At 33.6% G+C, this 19,936-nt stretch overlaps 2 protein-coding genes across 7 annotated transcripts in view; one reads left to right on the top strand and one right to left on the bottom strand.

The window, feature by feature from the left end:
• The window catches only part of LOC130443445 (uncharacterized), a 55,980-nt gene extending 48,692 nt beyond the window's left edge, over positions 1 to 7,288 (top strand). For 3 of the 6 annotated variants that reach the window (XM_056778070.1, XM_056778072.1, XM_056778071.1), the window contains 4 exons: positions 1,019 to 1,284; positions 4,620 to 4,862; positions 5,778 to 6,005; positions 6,853 to 7,282. In XM_056778070.1, coding sequence (XP_056634048.1) covers positions 1,019 to 1,284; positions 4,620 to 4,862; positions 5,778 to 6,005; positions 6,853 to 6,990 — 875 coding nt within the window. In that variant the 3' untranslated portion in view covers positions 6,991 to 7,282. Of the gene's footprint in view, positions 1 to 1,018; positions 1,285 to 4,619; positions 4,863 to 5,777; positions 6,023 to 6,852 lie in introns of all 6 variants that reach the window. The other 3 variants (XM_056778073.1, XM_056778074.1, XM_056778069.1) reach the window with 2 other exon arrangements.
• The window catches only part of LOC130443444 (midasin), a 107,057-nt gene that overhangs the window by 79,183 nt on the left and 7,938 nt on the right, over positions 1 to 19,936 (bottom strand). Inside the window, exons 11-18 of the mRNA XM_056778068.1 lie at positions 19,262 to 19,514; positions 17,925 to 18,220; positions 17,045 to 17,180; positions 16,633 to 16,966; positions 15,885 to 16,031; positions 15,459 to 15,813; positions 14,366 to 15,211; positions 13,870 to 13,998 (exon numbers count right to left, since the gene is read on the bottom strand). Of these exons, the coding sequence (XP_056634046.1) occupies positions 13,870 to 13,998; positions 14,366 to 15,211; positions 15,459 to 15,813; positions 15,885 to 16,031; positions 16,633 to 16,966; positions 17,045 to 17,180; positions 17,925 to 18,220; positions 19,262 to 19,514 (2,496 nt within the window). The remainder of the gene's footprint in view (positions 1 to 13,869; positions 13,999 to 14,365; positions 15,212 to 15,458; positions 15,814 to 15,884; positions 16,032 to 16,632; positions 16,967 to 17,044; positions 17,181 to 17,924; positions 18,221 to 19,261; positions 19,515 to 19,936) is intronic.

Here is a 19,936-nt window from a genome sequence, read left to right as displayed (position 1 = left end):
AGATTTCTTTAGTTCTGTTATTATCCACACATAGTCATCTAAAATTGTTTCTTTACAAATTATGTCACTTAACTACACTTACTATTTAAAAAAATGGGGTTTTTTATGGATATGAATTTTGTATAAGGAGTTTTAGTTGGAACATAGTGCGCAAATTTGTTAATGAACTAAAAAATTCTGTCATCTTGCAAGTCCATAGAATGTGGTGTGCCCCAAGGCTCAGTACTAGGCCCTATTTTGTATCTTCTGTTTATAAACGACATCGCCTTTCTAAACATCAATGGTAAAAGAAGTTTTTTGCAGACGATTCAAGTTTCTCTTGAAGTAGCCCTGATCTCACGGTACTTCATAGAATCAAATTCCTTGAACTGGGAGTTACATATTGCCACCTAATCAAAAAAATTAAGTTCCTCCTGCTGTGCGCTGATATCACTTCCCAAAGAACTGAACTTATCCACCACTTTAACAGTCTATTATGCCCTTCTGAATCGCATCCCCGATATGTCTTTCCCTTCTGGGGTACGTGTGGTGCGACTAAATTTGAGCGAATCTTTCTTTTCTTCAAATGATAGATTCTGACTCTTTCTTCTTTATTCATTCTTGAATCCGTTTGCCTATTTCGTAAGCACGCTCCTCCTCCCATTCCAGACCTTTACCTACTTACTCAACCTTCAGAATTAGTTATGTGCTCAATATTTTACAATGCATTAAAAAATGCACAATCACTTGCCAATTGAAATCAAATGGATGTCATATTTTCATAATTATTCCTTTGAACTATTCTTTTGTACATTATGACTTGTTTATTGCACGGAAATTTGCAATATAGGGTGATTCCCAGATACTTGAATTTTAATTTTGGAATAATTTACCTTCTCCCTAAGCAACATACACATTTGGAATCGTGATATTAATATTCTTGTTTGTCTTGTTTTATTCTTATATGTATTTTATTCTATGATGATTTTTTTTTCAATTTGGGAGTATGTTAACTATAATATAGTTGAAAACGTTTCAGGTGCACTAGCGGCGCAAGGAGAAAGCGGTCACAAAGCTCCTTCATGTCCACTGATACATGGTCCTCTCCGTCACTACATCCTGAATGCCCTTTGGATAGCGGTGAACTTGGTATGCGTATTTTTGACTCTTTTTCACCTCAAAAAACTCCATCGAGATTTAACTAAGGCAAATGTAGAGGCGGTACGTGTAGCAGGATTAGTTACGACGTTAGTGAACGTGACTGGAGGTCCACCGAATTGTCATATGAATACTACAGAAGATGGAGTGAGTTTCAACATTCTTATACAGTGTTAACTTTAATAAATAATTTAATTATTTAATAATTATGAACTGAAAAACCATTCCGAAATTATTTTATTATGACATAGATAATATGAATCGTCGATGGCTGAAATATTTCATCTCAATTTTGATTTAATTATTTCATCACGTATAATTTCTCCGTTCATATTCTGTCATATTGTAGATTTCATTATGTATTTACTACCTGAGTTGATGCCTGTAAATCAAATTTGATGGACGAGTAGCATTGATACCAGCGATAAATGTGATATTATGTGTATCAATATATGTGTTGGCAAGAAAAAGTATACCAAAAGTAATAAAGTATACACTTGGAAATCGATCGTTTTCAATATACGAGCACGATACGAGGGTTTTCAGATAAAAAACAAATATTTATAACTGGATATAGGTTTTACTTTAGAGGAAGAGCCAGTAACCAATTTTAGGTGGTTATTTCAAAAGTCACGAAACTTTAGACAGTAAACTGAAAATAAAAAGCCACTTCTGACAGTTCTGTGTGGTCGGGGTAGACTACCCTAAGATTTTGAAAGATTTTTCCGTACCTTTGTACTTAAAATACTGTGATAGTGGATTGGCTCCCTAAGATTATTTTTCCAATGTTAAAAAATCGCTCGGTGGAAAGCGATAGTAGATTTTCTTATTTATCTAAAAGCACGAGGTACACAATTTGTAATTACATTCCAATGTAATTGAAAATGTTTGAATATCTTTATAAAAATCAAATTTCAAATAGGAACTATTCGTTCTTGAAATTCGATCAAGTGCGCTTATGGAATTTTATTAATTTATTCCGTTCCCTCATTCCTGATTGGACTATAGTCAGTTATCATTCGGAAAAATCTTCGAATACAACAAAGACGGGAAAGTACACGTAAAAAATAAATTTAAGTAACTATTTCAATATAAAAATGAACAAAAAATATTTAATGTTTATGATTTTTCTAAAACATTTCTCGATTCGGAAAAAATTTTTTTTGTCGACCAGTGTAATAGAAATGCTAATAGGTTGTGAGCTGGTTGATGTGTAATCGACTGAACAGCGGTCGGCACTTCAGGCACTAAAAAGCGATTTCCCCGCCCAATTTATATTTATCCAATATATATTGGAAAATCGAAAATTTCTACTTAATTGATAATTCCGAAAGAGTTATTGTATATAATGAATTATAAAAACCCCAAATAGCTCTTTCTTACATCACGATTTTGATGCATTAGCAAGTATGAGAAGAATATTCAATAATCTAAGAGAAATAAGCGTTTTTATATTTCGACTCGGGATTTTCTGTATAAAACAGTTAGACTTGTTAATGCACCACCCTCTATTATCAACGATTATTTTCTGCGACGTTTAGCTGATACCAAAGCTGAAAAATTATCGTTGAGGGAAGGGTATTTATATGCTACGTACACTAGCAAAAGTTTGAAACTTTTCAAAGGTTAAGTTTGCGATAATGCAGGGAAAAAACTTACGTATTATAGCTTCTTTTAAACTTATACAGAATACACATCTAAAGAACTGTAGAAGTTGTCGATTTTATATTTTCTGAGTAGAAGCACTAAATAGACTACAAAATCGAAATAGAAAAACTTAAATTAACGTAAAATATTGATAAACCATCTAATTTGACACTTTGAAAGTGAACTGTTTTCAATCTCATACAACTCTTTCCTTTTTCCAAAACTGCAAAGTTGGATGAAAGTACAAATTAATAAACATAATGTTAAAAGAGAAAAGCCTAAAAAATGTTTGGAAATTCGAGCGAAAAAGATGAAATTAAAGTCATTCCCATCTAATTGCGCATTTTTTCTTCAATTTCGTTATTTTGAATCTTTATGACTACAACTAAAAACAATATTTGAATAAAAAGATATTTTTCAGGAAAATTAATTCTTTTAAACGTTATTAGTGATTGGAATTTAACCATAAATCTATTATTTTTGTCTCGATTCTAACCTAACGGCACACGGTATCAAAAAAATTCCTCCACCATATGCTGCGGCTTTTTTTAACATTCCTCGTACAATTTTCGATCAATAAATCTCATAAACATCATTGTACCACTTCTTATAGTTATTACTATAATATTTCTCCATATACGAATTATTAGTATGCGAATATTCGTAACAATCCCTGCATAGAAACCATTCCAAAGAGAGAATTCTCGAATTGGAAACTCTTGAAATTTCACAGTACATCACATATGATGTTTCTGCAGAAAATTTAAATAAAAATGGTTATACCGAGAATTCTTGACATAAATTTTATTGTAAACAGGAGCGTTGTCTATTTGAAATGAAATCAAAAAGCAAATGAACGTAATAGAGTTTTCAATGTCGAGGCTGTAGATCGTTTTTGTTGTTTACTCAATACTTGAATTCAGTTACCTCTTCGTTGGAAGAAAATTTACGACCTTTTAAACTTTTTTTAGTTAAGGAAAGAGATGATAGTCGGATGGAGCCAAATCTGGTGAATAAGGGGGGTGTACTAGTAAATCAAACTCTAAATCATGGCATGGCAACATGAGGTTTATGTACAGGGGCGTCGTCCTGCAAAAACAAAACACCTTTGGATAGCTTTCCGCGTCTTTTCTCTTTAATTTTCTCCCCTAGAGTGATCAGTAATGTCGAATAGTAATCTCCAGTTATTGTTCTACCCTTATCCAAAAAAATCAATCATGATTACTCCATGAAAATCCCAAAAACTGAAGCAAGAACTTTTCCAGCAGATTTTTGGACACGAAACTTCTTAGGTCTTGGAGAACCTGAGTGACGCCATTCCGTCGATTGCTGCTTTATTTCTGGATCGTAGAAGAAAAAATGGGTTCAAATAATAAAGAATGTATTTGGCGCAGCCTGTCATATGGCTAAAAAGTTGAATACTGGATGTCAGAACACAATATCCCAGTTTGAAAATGGACGTCCAGTAGTCAAATTCCTTACGAACCTTTCCAGAATCTCGAATCGGCAAAAGCACTTTTTTACACCACATAGTGTACCAAGATGAATAGAAGCAGTACTCAATCAAAAAAGGCGTTGTAACTAAATTTTCTTCTAATTCATAAAATATTTTTTTCATTTTAGAAAATTCAGTTTTTTCGATGAAAATTGATTGAGAACAGATGTTATCCATGATAATTGGCTTTCACAATTTGGCGATCCTTCAGTGATTGTGAGAGGGCTCGTATTTATGTGTTTCCCATCGAAAAGTGTTACTTTCAAAGTCAACAGAAAGTGAAAGTTGAAAAAATTATTAACAAACGTCACTCAGTCCTAATAGTTTTTATTTATTTCAGAGTGTCGTTGACGGAATCGGTAGCGGCAACGGCATCGGCATAGGCGTTATGGGAGGAGGCGGATGCGGTGCCCTAGAAGAACATCGTAGGATGCGAGATTACCTAAGGAGAATGGAAAGAGAGGGAGTACAAAGGGTAAAAATGTTCCTCGTCATTACGGCGGCGTACGTCCTTTTTTGGGGACCTCTCTTCTTTGTTACCTTGGTCAACCATCCCGTTGTTGGAAATCCGCTGGGTCATGAGGTGAATTTAAAAGCAGTATTGTGTTTTCACAGTATCTAAACGTTTCAAATTGTTACGACAATGACACATGTTATTACGGGGTATTTTCATTTTAATTTGGAAGAATTCGTTATTTAATTTTAATACGATAAGTCTTGTCGTTAATTACTTACAAAATATTGGATTGTTTTCAATAAACGATCGTGAACGAAATTTATTTAGACAATACTTGTCATTAATGACGTTACCGGTTTTCTGAAGAGGCAAACATTTTTTCTTGTAAATCACATTTAGAATGCTGGTATAGTTCTTCCAATATCAATTGCAGAAGACAATCAGTTTTTCATAAATACGTACGGTACTCAAACCAAATTATGTACACTCCCCGTATAATATTCGGTAAATATTTAACAAACCCTCAGTCCACGTGGACTCATCATCTCCACTGTATATATAACCAATGAAAACATCGAATCTTAAAATAAATGCATTTCTATTGGCCGAAGCTATCGGAATTTCTGTGCAATATTGCTGCCAGACAGTCTGCGATAAGCAGTGGCGTCGCTTAGTGAGACTCGTTTAATTCATAAATTTCTTGTTGTTTTGGGTCGAAATTGAGATATGTGGTTTTGAACGTTTTTTAAAATGTTATGAAGATATTAAGAGAAACAAATCATTCAAAGGTAGTAATGAAAAATAGTTATTACTCATCATCTTCAATATCTGCCATACTAAAAAATTCAAATGACGTTGACGTGTACTTAACATTATATAAGATCCTATGAGCTACGTGTAATATCTATCAAATACTTTTTTGAGTAATTTTCGGAGACTTTAACCATTGCCATATCAAAAACTGACCCCAGATATGTCATCATCATGAATAAATGAGTTCGATTTTAGTTCTTTATTAGTTAAAAAAATATTTTGTTTCAGATAACTCTCCACATATCATATGTCCACGCAATAGTAAATCCAACATTGTTTTTAGTCCTACACAGAGGCCTCAGAAGGGCTACTTTAGATATATGCTGCGGTTGGATACCTGTTTGGTTAGTGTCGGGACCAAGCGTTCCTCCACCACCCGATCCACCTAGAGCGGCCGATATATCTCTCCTGAAGCCTCCCCTCTTACCGGCTCCCGCCCACCCTGATAGCTCTATGGTAATTAAATATTATATGTAAGTGGTGTAAGAGGCATGTACTCATTTTCATTGTATCTGTCATGTGTTTTACGTAATTTTAGATTGTTTACAGTTTGAAAGTTAATTTCATGCATTTCCAGTCATAACTCAAACCTAAACAAATAAGAATAGTTGAATCAAAATGTTCGACACACTTTAACTCATTCGAAATTTTCAATTCAATTTTGACAGAGTGTATACATATATCAAATATTCTAAAAATTATATGAGATGAATCAAATAATCAAAAGACAATTTTTATCGCCATAAGTTTTAAAATTTTTACCATAATCGAAGAGTTCCTAAATGTTGCTATAGATAAAAATGTTATAGCAAAAACTAACTACACTGTCTGGCGCGCGTTTCGAAAACCAAATTATCGTCTTCAGAGAGTATTAAGTAAAATAAAACCCATTATATTTTATACTGAATTTTCTTACCGATAAACCTCGATCTGCGAAAAATAATTCCGGTGGAAAAACCACCTTGACGGGAATCTTCACATTCATTCCTTGATTACTGAACTATATGACCGAGAGCATTCTTATTGGGACACCCGGTACATCGAAGTTTTTTCAACATGATTTGATAGAAAATTTCGACCCCTACATTTTAGAAAACAGTAATTTCTATCCCCAAATGTAAATTCAGCTTTTTTACATAAATCCCGCAAACAAAAATTCAGACTTGCCTTTCAGATGGTAATTTGATTTCTTTATTTATTGAAGTTTATTCTGTTCAAGTTTTCGGATTAATTGCGATTCCATTCATTTATTCACCCGCATAATTAGTATATTTGTACATTGATGTCATTTTTTTTGTTTTAGGGAAACCCCGATTTGAGTCCTTGGACACCCGTCCAACAATTCGAATCAGAGTCGCTCAACAACGGGATCTTACCAATTGCTCTACCACCTCATTACACCAATATGGACGATCTACCTTCGCCACAGGAAAGCGACTAGCATCCGGATTGGGACAGGTCGACCAGAATTTGAAAATATCTCACAGGGCCGAAATAAAAGACAGCCAAGATGACAGCGTTTGAATGATTTCAAGGAAGTAGAAAAATCTTGGAAGCGAGTGAAAAATTATTGGAAAAAGTGTATCAATTAGATAATTGGTAGTTTTGAATTTGATGGGGACATAAAATAGATACATTATTTTGTGAAATTCAGAGAATATTGAAACGAATATGGTTAAAATTATTTTATAAAATATTTATGATTATCAAATGTAAATAAACAGCAGGTTTAATCTGAATTTTGTATTTTTATAACCTTTTGCTTTCAGAAAGAATCCTATAACTACTTTTTTCCCATTTATTCATCGCAAAATATGAACGTGAATAACATTTCAATGGATTAGCATTTTTTCCAACCCAGTTTAATTTAATACAGGGTTGTAATAAGTGCTTCATTTTTATGTATTGATATTATACGTTAATAATTTTTTCCTTGAAGAAATATCTAGTTTTAGTTTGTTTAATTACTTCGACAAAAAAAAAATTATATCGCAGCCTTTAAATTAACGATCGTTTCTGTTCTAGTATCATCTATTACATAAAGTACCTCGCAGGGAACAGAGGCAAACTACGAAGCAATTATGAAAAGGAAAGTGATAATCAAACTCGGTTGAAGGGTGTAACACGTTTATAGGGGTTTCTGCTACAATCTAAAAAATATAATAGGGTAAGATGATTAACAATTCAAAATATATTGATGATTTTATGCAACCCCCCCTCCCATAGTTACGATTCAACGATTCAAACTAACGTTATAAATAAAGGATCGTAAATATAACCCCTAATATTGAAAGTTATTAAAATCGAAACTAAAATAGTGGAATACACCGATTGTAAAACGCTTAGAAATTATTTACGAGTCGACGTTGGCTTTGTTGCGAAACAAATAATGTCATTGTGGTCGTTCACTATTAACCTTCTCACTTTTATCATAACCAGAGTAAAATGCCCAGTGGAGATTGTCTTTCTAATCTATAAAAATGTAAAATGTCAGCTTTTCGCGAAAAAGGGGTGAGTCGAAGGAAAATTGCTTGAGGAATAGATCGATCATGAAAAGTTCTGTCGAACTATTTGACAAATCCCGATAAATGGGAAACTCTAAAAAATTTTATCAAAAATATGAAGAATAATTGTTGTTAAAAATTGTAAAACTATAAAAGCGAAACTTAAAGTAAATGTTCCTCGATGACGACTAGAAGAACATTGAACAATGTTGCGGTTTTTTCCGCGTCTGGTTGCACGCCAGAATACGGACCGCAACTGGAATTTTTGCCTTTAGTCTTCAACACCTCATTTAGATAATCCTTTCCGATGGAAAGAAATTGAAATTAGATGGCATTGGTGGCTTTAATTACTGTTCATACAATCATTTGAAAAGTGGTTTAATGAACAGCTTTTACCTAACATTCCACCACAGTCAATAATCGTTATGGACAAAGCATTCTATCACTTAGACTACCTCCTTACTATTCCATATTCAACCCTATAGATTTGATATGAGTAAACGTTGAATCAGAATTACGAAAATGTAATCATTCTCCAAAACTGAGTAAAGAGGTTGTAGAACTCGTGAAGAAAGGGGTCAAGAGCTTTGGAAAAACTGTGTTGAACATGTTATTAAAGAAGAAGATGAGTACAACCCTTCATAATTCAATCAAATGATGACTCTAGTCCAGAAGATTCCGACCAACATGATTATTTATACTTTGGAATTGAAATGTTTTTTTCTTTTATTTTATTTGCATCGAATTCATTTTCCTTTATGATTTTTGCTTTGAAATTTCGTTTTCCGGAAAAAAGAACGAATGAGGTACAAAAAGGGCTCAGTCACGTCTGGAACCCTGCTTAAACCAAACGCACTTACAGGCAGGTACATTTTACTCGTCTCTTTAAGTTTTATAATTTAATATTCAGTTGTAGTAAATTAACGAGGTATAAAAGTTTCAACGCTTGTTGAAGAAAAAAAAAACGTTGAAAAGGGAAAACTCGAGGCTAGTAGAGGAAATTTAAACTCGGCAACCCAATGTCGATATGACCCTAGCATCATCAACATCAAATCATCATGATTCATACCTTCTGGTCGCGGAAAAAATATATTGTATTACTAGAAATCAACATGTCCATTCGTATCAATTTCATTCTATTTCCAATTTTGTTGAAAATATACCTACTTTTTTTTTGAACATCTCTGTATTTTCTCAAGATATTAACCAACAGTTAAAGTTGGAAGTAATACTAGTTTCGTTGTATGGCATCATTACTATATTATAACGATTAACAATTCACAAAAGCTCGTTTCTTTCGAATTAAACTCCGCACCACTCCAATTTATAAATTAAAATTACAAAGGGAGTTTTTTTATCATTCTAAACATTGTTTGCGCTAACGTTAATTTTGGTAGTTTCATTTTTAAGAGTTTCGAGTGGTTCATTAAAACTTTTGTAAACGGACAAGCTAATGAAGGTAGTCATTATTTTATAAATGGAAATTTTAAACATCGTTAGTTAGTTTTTAATACGAATTGCATTTTGTAATAAATTCTGTATCAAAACTATAACGAAAGAGAGAAGCTCGTTGAGTTTGAAGTTTTTCCTTTGTTTATGAATTTTTATTATTGAATTGAGATGATTTCGGTTGGTCCTGATATAGGATTTAATTCCTCTGCAGAGATTGGATTGATGCTTTTGGAGGGGTTGTTTCGCGTGTCGAAGCGAAACGTGAAACATTTAGATTGCTGCATTATTTTCTGTCGTCAGTTATAGAGGAAGAGCCAGTAACCAATTTTGGGTTGTCATTTCAAAAGTCACGAAACTTTCTACAGTAAATCCTCTATACCTACCGAAGATGAAAAGCCACACCTTAAAATTTTAAGAAGGGTAAGAAATAAGATTTATTTTAGATAAAGTATATGTAATAGATTTTTTTAAACTCGTTCAAGGAATTTAATTTGAAGATATGCTATGATAGGAATCAAAATTCGATTGTTACACTAAAAAAATAAGAATCGACACATTGTCATCTTTAAAATCGAAACTTCAAGGTCAACAATCGATGTTTTCTAAAGCTAATACAGAGATCGAAGATGCTCTGAAATCAATTTTTATGATTGCTTTAGAAATCGCGAAAAGATCAGAACCTTTCAATGATGGTGATTCTCTTAAAGACTTTTAATTGAAAGTAGCCGATGTTTCTTTTCCATCTCAAAAAGTCAATAATTCAAAATATTTAGCTCTAAAGAAACACTGATGTTTTAAGAATCAATAATTTATCTCAAAATTTGATTCTTCAACTTAAGGAAAAAATTAACGAATTCACAAACTTTTCATTGGGTGTTGACGAAAGTGCTGATACTGTTGATACACCTCAACTCGTTGTTTTTATACGAGGCATTAACAGTAACTTAGATATAACTGAAGAACTCTTGAAGTGTGTGTGAATTTTGTGGGATTTCACTGTATAATTCATCAGGAATCATTGGCATCCAAACATTTCATCAAGATTGTAAATTTTATAAGGGGCAGAGGACTAAATCACCGACAGTTCAGGCAATTTTTACAAGATTTGGACGAAAAGTACACGCCCTGTATACAATGAAAAAATTTTCAACATAGATTCAAATACTTCTGACTTTGATAAAAGCGACTGAACCGAAACCATTATCATATCTTTAAGGGTATCCTCGTAAAAAATTATTAATTAATAATTAAAATTTTTAGATTCAAGCATACTAAAATTTTACGCAGATTTTAAAAATTTATTCATATAAGTCGACTTCGGCCATCTTTGAAAATATTTTAGTTAAAAAGATCGTATCCGAAAACCCAAACGTAAAAATTTTCACGATTTTACTATAAGTATTTTGCAATATATACAGAGTTTTAACTCATCGTGGGACACCCTGTATTGAATGTATGCGAGTGGAACTAATGCCTCAATCTCACAGTATGTCACATGACGATCTTGCAATGGCAGTTTACGCATATCGTCGATATTTTCTGGCACAACAGCCGATTCTGGATGCCCTTTATGAAATATATCCTGTAATGAAGTGCGCTCGCGATTGAATTCGGAAAATCAGCTAAACACGGTGGCTCGATATGCTGCATCATCACCAAAAAGTCAAAACAGTGTTAAGTGTAACAGCATCGAATGAAAATGTTCGCGATTCAATCCCATTTTTTGACCAAGATAAATGTTTCATGGGTATCGCTGAACAACTCGAATGACACTCGTATGACAACAAATTCTGAGTATGTTCACCATTAAAAATAGTCAAACTTCATGATGGCAAGATCAGTGTTACCATATCGCGAAACTTAATTAGTAATCACTAGATAACAAATCGGTTTTTGACCTGTTCGAGTTGAAAAAGTTATTTCTTGTATATTATCAAATAATTGCTTTTTATTTTCAAAGTTTTTTTTGTTCAAAAATCGTTTGTACTACAACAAAACTGGCAGATGTAGCTTGATTCTAGCGGGTAACAAAAATGTTGAATTTATTTATCAGTGACGTATTTTTTTTCTTATATCAAGTTTTTTTTACTTTTTAGATTGAATAACTATGAAAGCCTATTTTTTCGTTTCTTTTTAAAGCTGCACTTTATTAAAATTACACATCAACAAATAGGGCTTGGCACATCATGTAACAACGCTCGATTAGCTCTTTTGCAGTTAAATCTGTTAGGGATTATCACCAAACTGATAAGATAACATTTTATCGACTTTCCCTGCTATCTGATAATGAAAATGTTTTTCGCCCGGAGAACAAGCTGAACGATGGTTGTATCTCTAGCCGTGTCCATTATAGTCTAGGAACCATTCGGATTAAACGAAAAACGAAATTTTACAAATTATTGGATATCGACAAGAAGAATTCGGTAAACATCTAACAAACCGTCAGTCGACGTAGACTCATCATCTCCACTGTTTACCAATGAAAACATCGAATCTTACACATAAATACATTCCTAAACTGTCGAGGACGAGCAATCAATATGAATAGTGAGTGTTACTGCAATATGTTGCGAAATTTTTTGGTCACAGAGTTGCAGGAGTTTGCAGGTTTGAACTCAAGAACGTGGTTCCAACAAGATGGGGTCACTTGACATACCTCGAATGACTCGATGGAAGTTGTGAATGAATTATTCCCTAATAAAGTCATTTCGCGATGGGGTAACATCAACTGGCCTCCCAGAAGCCCCGACCTTAACCATTAGCTGGACTATTTTATATGGGGATACCTTAAAAGTAAGGTTTATCAAAATAATCCAATTGAAGGAAAACATGAGGTCAGAAATGGCAGCAATATCAAGATATTTGTGTCGAAGTGTTATTGCCAATCTTCGTTACCGTTTAGAAGACCTGCTTAAACCATTTGCTCATTGTAAGATTTCACAGATTGCAATAAAGGGGTTCGTCTAACCGACAATGTCTTCACTTATTTTTCCGAAGCTTTTGAAACCGGACGTGTATAAAACCACAATGAATTGTAACTAAAATTTTATTCCAGAACTATTGTAGTAATGCTGGAAATCGGAAAGGCAAGTTCTGGCTAACTGTAGTTTACTTTTTACGACCGTTTGTTTTATTACAACGACCTTAATTTTGTCGGTAATTTTATGTCCCTATACTATGTTTTTATCAACTATTTTATAGATAAATTATTATATGGTAGAAAATATCATAACGGGAAGGAATATCAGAATGGATTATAATGGTGGAAACGAAGATGCAAGCGCAAAAGATGAAGAGGAATTTTAAACAAAGTCATGAATTTGACAGACATATGCAAAAATACGATGCTGCAATAGGAACAAAAATAAAAACTATGAGAAATGTTCAAATGGAAAAACACGAATTGGTTTTCTTGAATCTTCAAGTTTTCAGCGACAGAATGCGAAAACGATACGACAAGGAAGCCACAGACGGCTGTTTTAAAGTATGGGTGCACAACTCGACGGGGCGAAAGGGATTTTTCTTCAAAATTACGAAAATAATGAGAAGGTCCATACTTAATCAAGAACTAAGAAAATCAAGCCCTCTTCTAACCTAAGAAAAGGATCAATGATGTGATTTATCGCATAAACAAGATCCCCAATGGCAAACCGAAAATAGTCCATTAACCACGACCTATAGAGAAAAGTGAACCAGTGGCGAGAAGAGCCTGAGCCTGTCTTTGGGCGCGCATGGAGCTGCCGGCAAAGCTAGATATGGAGTCACTACAAAACAACAACAAGACTTGTTCACTCTGCCGGAAAATTATTCGCTGGCTTGCAACATCACTGCCCGTATCAAGAACGCACGAGGATTAGCAACCGTCTTCCGGAAGAAGTTGGGTCAATTAGAAAAACTTGAAGAGCCCTCGGCAAGACGCTGAGAATCGAACACGATCGCGGTACATCGCGTACAACAAAAATCAATTTTAAGATCTATTCACCTACCGCAATGTTTGTGAATCGCTTCAAGGTACCGGCAAAGCTGAATACGGATGTAAACGGTATTTTCATTATTTTTAAAAAATTTGAAACAAATATATAATTATTCACAATATCGACGGTTACATAGTTACGCAACTATACAATTATAAGTATAAATAGCTGTCATTGCTTCAAATTTGACATTCCATAGAAGACCTGATTGATTGTTCAATAAAATAACAATGAAGTCATTGTTTAATCAGGTAAGAAAATGGAATTGAAGATAGAAAATATACCTCGTCGATCTATCTGTTGAACAGTTGAGATACAGCATTTTTGTGTTATAGCCGTACAAAAAATAAATCGTGCAATTATTCGTAGTTGATAAATAATGATACTCACCTGTTCAAATCCTCCCAAGATGTCTGTTGTATCCATGGCAGATGTTACTGGAAGCGTTTTTAGAGTTTTTCCTGCAAGGCTTGCGAGAGTTTTCACTACACTATTTTTTCCAGAGCCTGCAGTTCCAACCTTGAAAAAAATGAAAGGAAATAATTTGTTTGATTGATTATTATATAGTACGAGGGCCTTTTTTTTCAACCTCCGATCGCTCCGTGCAGACGCTACGCGTGCAGAAAACATTCAGGCGTCAGTCGGCGTTATGCTACAGCCACGTAAACATTGTTATTTGATGTTAAAAGAAACGGAAATGCAATAAAAATAACAAGGTAAAAAAGAAAAATGCAAAAAATTGGATTGGCAATCAGCCAAAATAAAGTTTGGTAAAACCCGTTTTTAGCTTTTGAAAATATGTATGTTGTTTTTGCGACACCATGTATACGATTCGAAAATAATTTTTTATATAATCGTAAAAAAAGCTTATCGCAAACATACTTACCAGAATAGCCATCCAGTTTAGGTTAACGCAATACGCCAGGCTCCGTAGCACTTTCATTTGAGATCGCAGAACTAAACAAGTTTTTTCCTGTTTCAAAACGTTAGTATCCACCGAAAATCGATTTCTTTCAATGAACACGTCACCAAAATATACTTTATCGTCACTAACGTAGGTTAACGCGCCCGCACCTGTCACTTTTTGACCAAACACATCATTAAAAATACTTTCAACTATATTTTTATCTGTTAAGGTTCGCATACGGTCACCGTAAATTAGTAAAACGACGTTTCGAGGCCGGTATTCATCATCATACTTTCCGCAATAAATCGTAGCTTCGCACCAACGGGTTAAATCACGTAAATTACATTCCCACGGTGATCCCTTATTGGCAAATGTGTGATTATCTAATTCTTCTACTATCCTTGTATTAAAATCGACCATTTTTCTAAGTAGTTCAACTGGTAACTGATTGAATTGATTCATTAATATCAACAACAAATCTTTATCCGTCAACGAACGTACAAAAACTTGTATGAATCTATTTAAAAATGACTGCGGCAGCCCTCTTCTAGATCCTCCCTGTTTCAATGGATTTTGACATCCGAAAAATCGAGTGCCGGATTTAACGTAAAACGTTTTACCTAATTCCGGAATAAATATTTCTCCTCGGTGATCCAGACAAGCATTAAGTCCTTCTAATACCGATTGAGAGGCTAAATTTAGTTCATCTAATAATATCCAACTGCCGCTTTTAAGAGCTTCAAGTAGGGGACCGTCTCGCCAAGAAAACTGACCCCCAGTTCCACCTTCTACCGGCAAGTCAGCACCGAAAAGATCTGATATATCCTATAAAAGAAAGAAAACGAAATTTATATAATGATTATTTAATTGGGATAAGAAGACTTGACTGAACAACAAATAGATTCCGGCGGAAGCAAGGACAGCATAACGTGGTAAAAGCGTAATAAAAATTTATTTTCAATTCAAAGGCCATAATACTCATTTCCAACACTCTGGAACATTCTGGAAGTATTCAGTAAGCATTTATAAGCAGTAATTATCAAGTTTATAATAAATAACAATGAGGATTTACCGTTTGATCCGAAAGGTTGATTCTGAATAACTTGTGACCAGTGAAATTTGCCAACGCAGTAACCAAACTGGTTTTACCAACACCAGGGCTACCTTCAAGTAATATGGCTTTATTCAACTGCATACCCCTCAAAAGTCTAAGCGTATTATAAACAGTAGTTGGAGCATTAAAAGAAAATTCTGTGGTTGTCATTTCTTCTTGATTAGTTTCGATATAGAACGGTTTTATCCCAAATCGAGTGTCAATTTTTTCCACTTTCAAATTTTTTAACTCAAATGAAGTATAGGAAACGTCGATAATTTGGTTCGATAGAAATTGTAAGCATTTTTCCTTGAACTGATCTAATGATTTTAAGCTGTAAACAGAATAGTAGTAGCATTTATTGATTGAGATATAATTAAAAATCACATGTGAAAATTTCTTCACCTTTCGGTACTAGTAATTCCAGATCCTAGACTATCTAAGAATGTCAAGCAAGCACCATGTAAATACGCTTCGGCAACATCCATTTTATTCACACACGTGTTAATAAAATTCACCCACGTCAAAATGTCACGGATACTTATTGTATATCTGTAAAAAAAAATGAATAAAATAAACATTCACATACAGGTTGTTTCCAAATTTAAGAGCATCTATGATCTTTTCTATAACAAAATTTACTCGGCCCACCCATTTCCAGATGCCACCTATTAGCAGTATACACAGTATAATTCAAAATCAAGTTTAAATAAATAAAAACAATTAAAAAGTCACCGAAAATAACACATTTTATGGCTCCAAAATATTTATATAAAATCAAGATATTTGTTGTATTAAGCATAAAACTTCTTGGAACGCATTCTATCAACGCATTCTATCAACGTTGCCTCTATAAATTCATGGATCAAATGTTCACTTTATATGTGTTAAATGTTCTAAGGTTGTAGATTTAAATGATGAGAAATAAAATTTCAGTTATATTCGAATTGTTATTTCAGTTATATTCGAACTAACACACACCTTTTTTCGTCTAATCAGTTTTTTTTATTGCAGGTTTTTATAAATGATTAACTACTTTTTGTTGGCTCGTGGTTAGAACAGAACAGTTTAGTTTAAATTTCCAAAGATTGAATACCAATATTGCTAATAATACATCAAGTTTCTATACGATTGTGAAAATATTCAAACTTGCCTTTTTCCAACTTCAGTTATTTCAAACCACTGTATAAAATCCATTATACAAATGCCAATACCACTTGAACCATCTTGTTGATTTCCTAATGAAATTCCAGGTATTATATTTTGTTCAATTATATCAATCAAATCTTGACGATTTTTACAAGATTCGCACCAAATTTCAGTAAACCTATTCCTAAGAGCAGGTGACAATTCTTTTTTACCAAAATCGCCACCTGGATTCATAGTACCGATGAAGAAAAAATTGGAATTTGCCACTATCAATTCCGAGTTTTCTCTATTGTTTATGTCAATACCTTTTTCAGCTAATAACAAAGTCCTTTCAGGTTCTGAAAAAGAACAAAGTAAACATTTTTCAAAGTATAATTTTTGAAATAAATATGGTCAAAGCAAAAGATTATTCTTACCTAGTAAAGAGTTCAATCTTTCTAATACACTATCGTCAGCTAAAGAAATTTCATCTGCTAGAAAAACGTTACCTCGTAACATAGCTGATATAAGCGGCCCATCTACCCATTCAAAAAGTTTTGTTGAATTTTCACTCTAAAAATATATTATAACACATAAAATAAAAATAGATTGTTGATTTATATCCGCATATGCAGATTTGTATGAATTATACTAATTTTAACAATCTCCTTTAAAGGGGAGTCAACTGATATTTCATAGTTCGTAGTAGCATTGTGTCGTGCCTCACTTGACGTTACCAAAGGCCGATGTCCTTTGAGAAGTCGATCAAGCGCTTTGGCTTGAACCCTTTGATGTAATTAGTCAAACTAAGAGGCGTTTTTGAACCGCACTACATGTTGTTGGGTCATGCCTACTGTCTCTATACATTTTTGCCGAGTCCACCTTGTAAGCAGACCGACACCAAGGATAAATTCTGGGCTCGTTGGTGAGTTCTCCGATGCCAGTCTGGCGAGTGAGTCCGCCTCGTCGTTGCCTTGGTGCCGTTGGTGATATTCAGACTAAATATTAGGTAAAGTTTACCTCCAGTCTCCGAAGACGATAATTGGGTTATCGAAATACTCGTTAGACAGTGTAATTGTGAATGTTGGTGAAGTGGTAGTGTAAACAGTGTTTCCAGATGTATTATATAACGGCAAATATTTAAAGTAAATTTTACTTCAAAGTTCCTGTACATACAAGAATAGCATTCATGTTCATGAACTAAATAAGTATTCAAAAAATAGAAGAGCTGTATATCCTCGTAAAACACATTTCAAATATCTGAAAAATCTGATATCTAATCTAAATAGATTAGTTTAATTTTTTTTAATTACATACCGTGTGATCCCTTACAGGTCGTAATCCTCCAATAAAATCACTGCTCTCAGTATGCATATGACAATTGACGGTAACTAACTCTTGTCCATTATTTTCGGCAATAAGTTTGCACACTGTTGTTTTACCGCCCCCAGTCTCTCCTACTAATAAAACCGGTTCCTTAAAATCCAACGCTTTGGACACTAACACGGCCAATTGTCTCATATTAAAAGTCCAAACGATATTATTATATTTGGATCTGTTGTCTTCGATTTTCTTCAAAATATGTCGTGTTACTGTAGATGTTCTATCGGACACTAAAAGTCGAACAAATAATGAAAATTAGTTGAAAGATAATTTTCCACTCTGAAAAAGCTTGCAAACAATGAAAAAATATGAATACTCATTTGGATTTATATGGGGAATATACAAAGACGCAATATAATTGAAAAGGTCGCAATTGAGTAGGTTTCAAGCCACCTCAGGAAAATCTAAAAAGGAGCAGATAATGTTATTCTTCATATTTTTGAGTTATCTACTTTCCTAACCTAACTACCAATATACAATCAATGAATCCCGAATGTGAAAATCTTTTGGTTGTCAAGTAATTTTTTTAAAAATTCATTCCTGTAATCAAGATTTGGTGAAAATTCTTGCAATGCCATATAATACTGTACATTTCGAAATAATAATATTATCAATTCGGTGATATTGGCTGCTTATATGAAAAACAAAGTACAGGTCAACTAAATCTATTTCACAAGACTAGTCGTGAATTAGTAATTCCTGTTTAGAATTATCACATGCTCTAAAATCTAAAGATCACGGTTCAAATGTCAACTTTGAAGAAAAGTTGCTCCAAGACTATGAAGACCCTCTGGATTATCTTCTCTTCCACATATGCGGATTCGGGCTTATAACTTTTTGAATTGAATGTTTTTCGCTTTTTTGTTGCAACTGTACGACTATGGCTCTTTTTAGAGTTTTCTTTGTTTTAGCAAAACGGTACGCCGTCTGAACGTTATTGTAACCGACTGCTGGATTAACTGGAAAAGACTTAAGAACATGGATTATTTTCTTATTAGGCCTTCTCTGTTAGTCGATCTGAAGCTGTGTAATTTGTACATTAATGGTTTCATATGTGTGTCACAACACTACCAGCTAAGCTTCCTGAAATAATAAGCAGGATTAAAGCAATTGTTGCAATAATTATTGAGACACTGATCAAAGTTTGGGAAGAGCTCGAATAGCATCTTGACTCGTGCTGTGTGATGAGCGGTGTTCACATTGTATACTTGTAGGATTTTGCATCATGTCGTATAGGGTAATAGTGAAACATTTTTACATGGATTACATACATGTAAAAAGATGTTCTGGATCGACTTCCCTTTTTAAATGTTTTTGTAAAACACTTATAATTTCAGACTTCTCTTCGACTCTTCTAACTTTGCCCGCAAGTACGAGGTAGCCTTCATCTGCCAAATGTTGGTCCCAATCATATAATTTTTCAGAATTTTGTGCTAATCTATATCTTTCGCCCCATCTAAACAGATCTCTCAATGTTATGAAACCCCGTTTACCGGCGAAGGCAGCAGACCCTCTCCGTCTGATCTAGAAGAAGAAAAAAGGTATTAATTATTAAAATAAATCATTGTAATAATTAAATATAATTTAGGTTCAGAATTAAACTATTAATACGAGGTGTGTCTAAAAAGTTTCCGACCTCAACCTGTAAATGTCAGCATTGATCAAAATAAGCTGGAAAATATGTCCCTCACAAAAATTTCAGTGATTTTGGACAAACGTATAAGTGAGTCGTATTAAGCTTTCAACTCACTTTTTTATAAACACTTCTATTAACTTTTATAAGAAATTCAAAAGTGTACACCATTAACAATATAACGTACTCCTCTCTTAAATACAAACCAAATGGCACATATTGTTCAAATTTGAATAGGACTCAAATGACAAATTTTCCTTTTGGTAGATAGGCGGGAAATTCAAAAAATTCCGACATGACATTGTTTTTATAT

This window comes from Diorhabda sublineata, chromosome 4 (genome assembly GCF_026230105.1).
Source record: "Diorhabda sublineata isolate icDioSubl1.1 chromosome 4, icDioSubl1.1, whole genome shotgun sequence".
NCBI classification, from domain to species: domain Eukaryota; kingdom Metazoa; phylum Arthropoda; class Insecta; order Coleoptera; family Chrysomelidae; genus Diorhabda; species Diorhabda sublineata.
The sequence above is the reverse complement of the archived record's forward strand: the minus strand, read 5'-3'. Positions and strand labels throughout refer to the sequence as shown.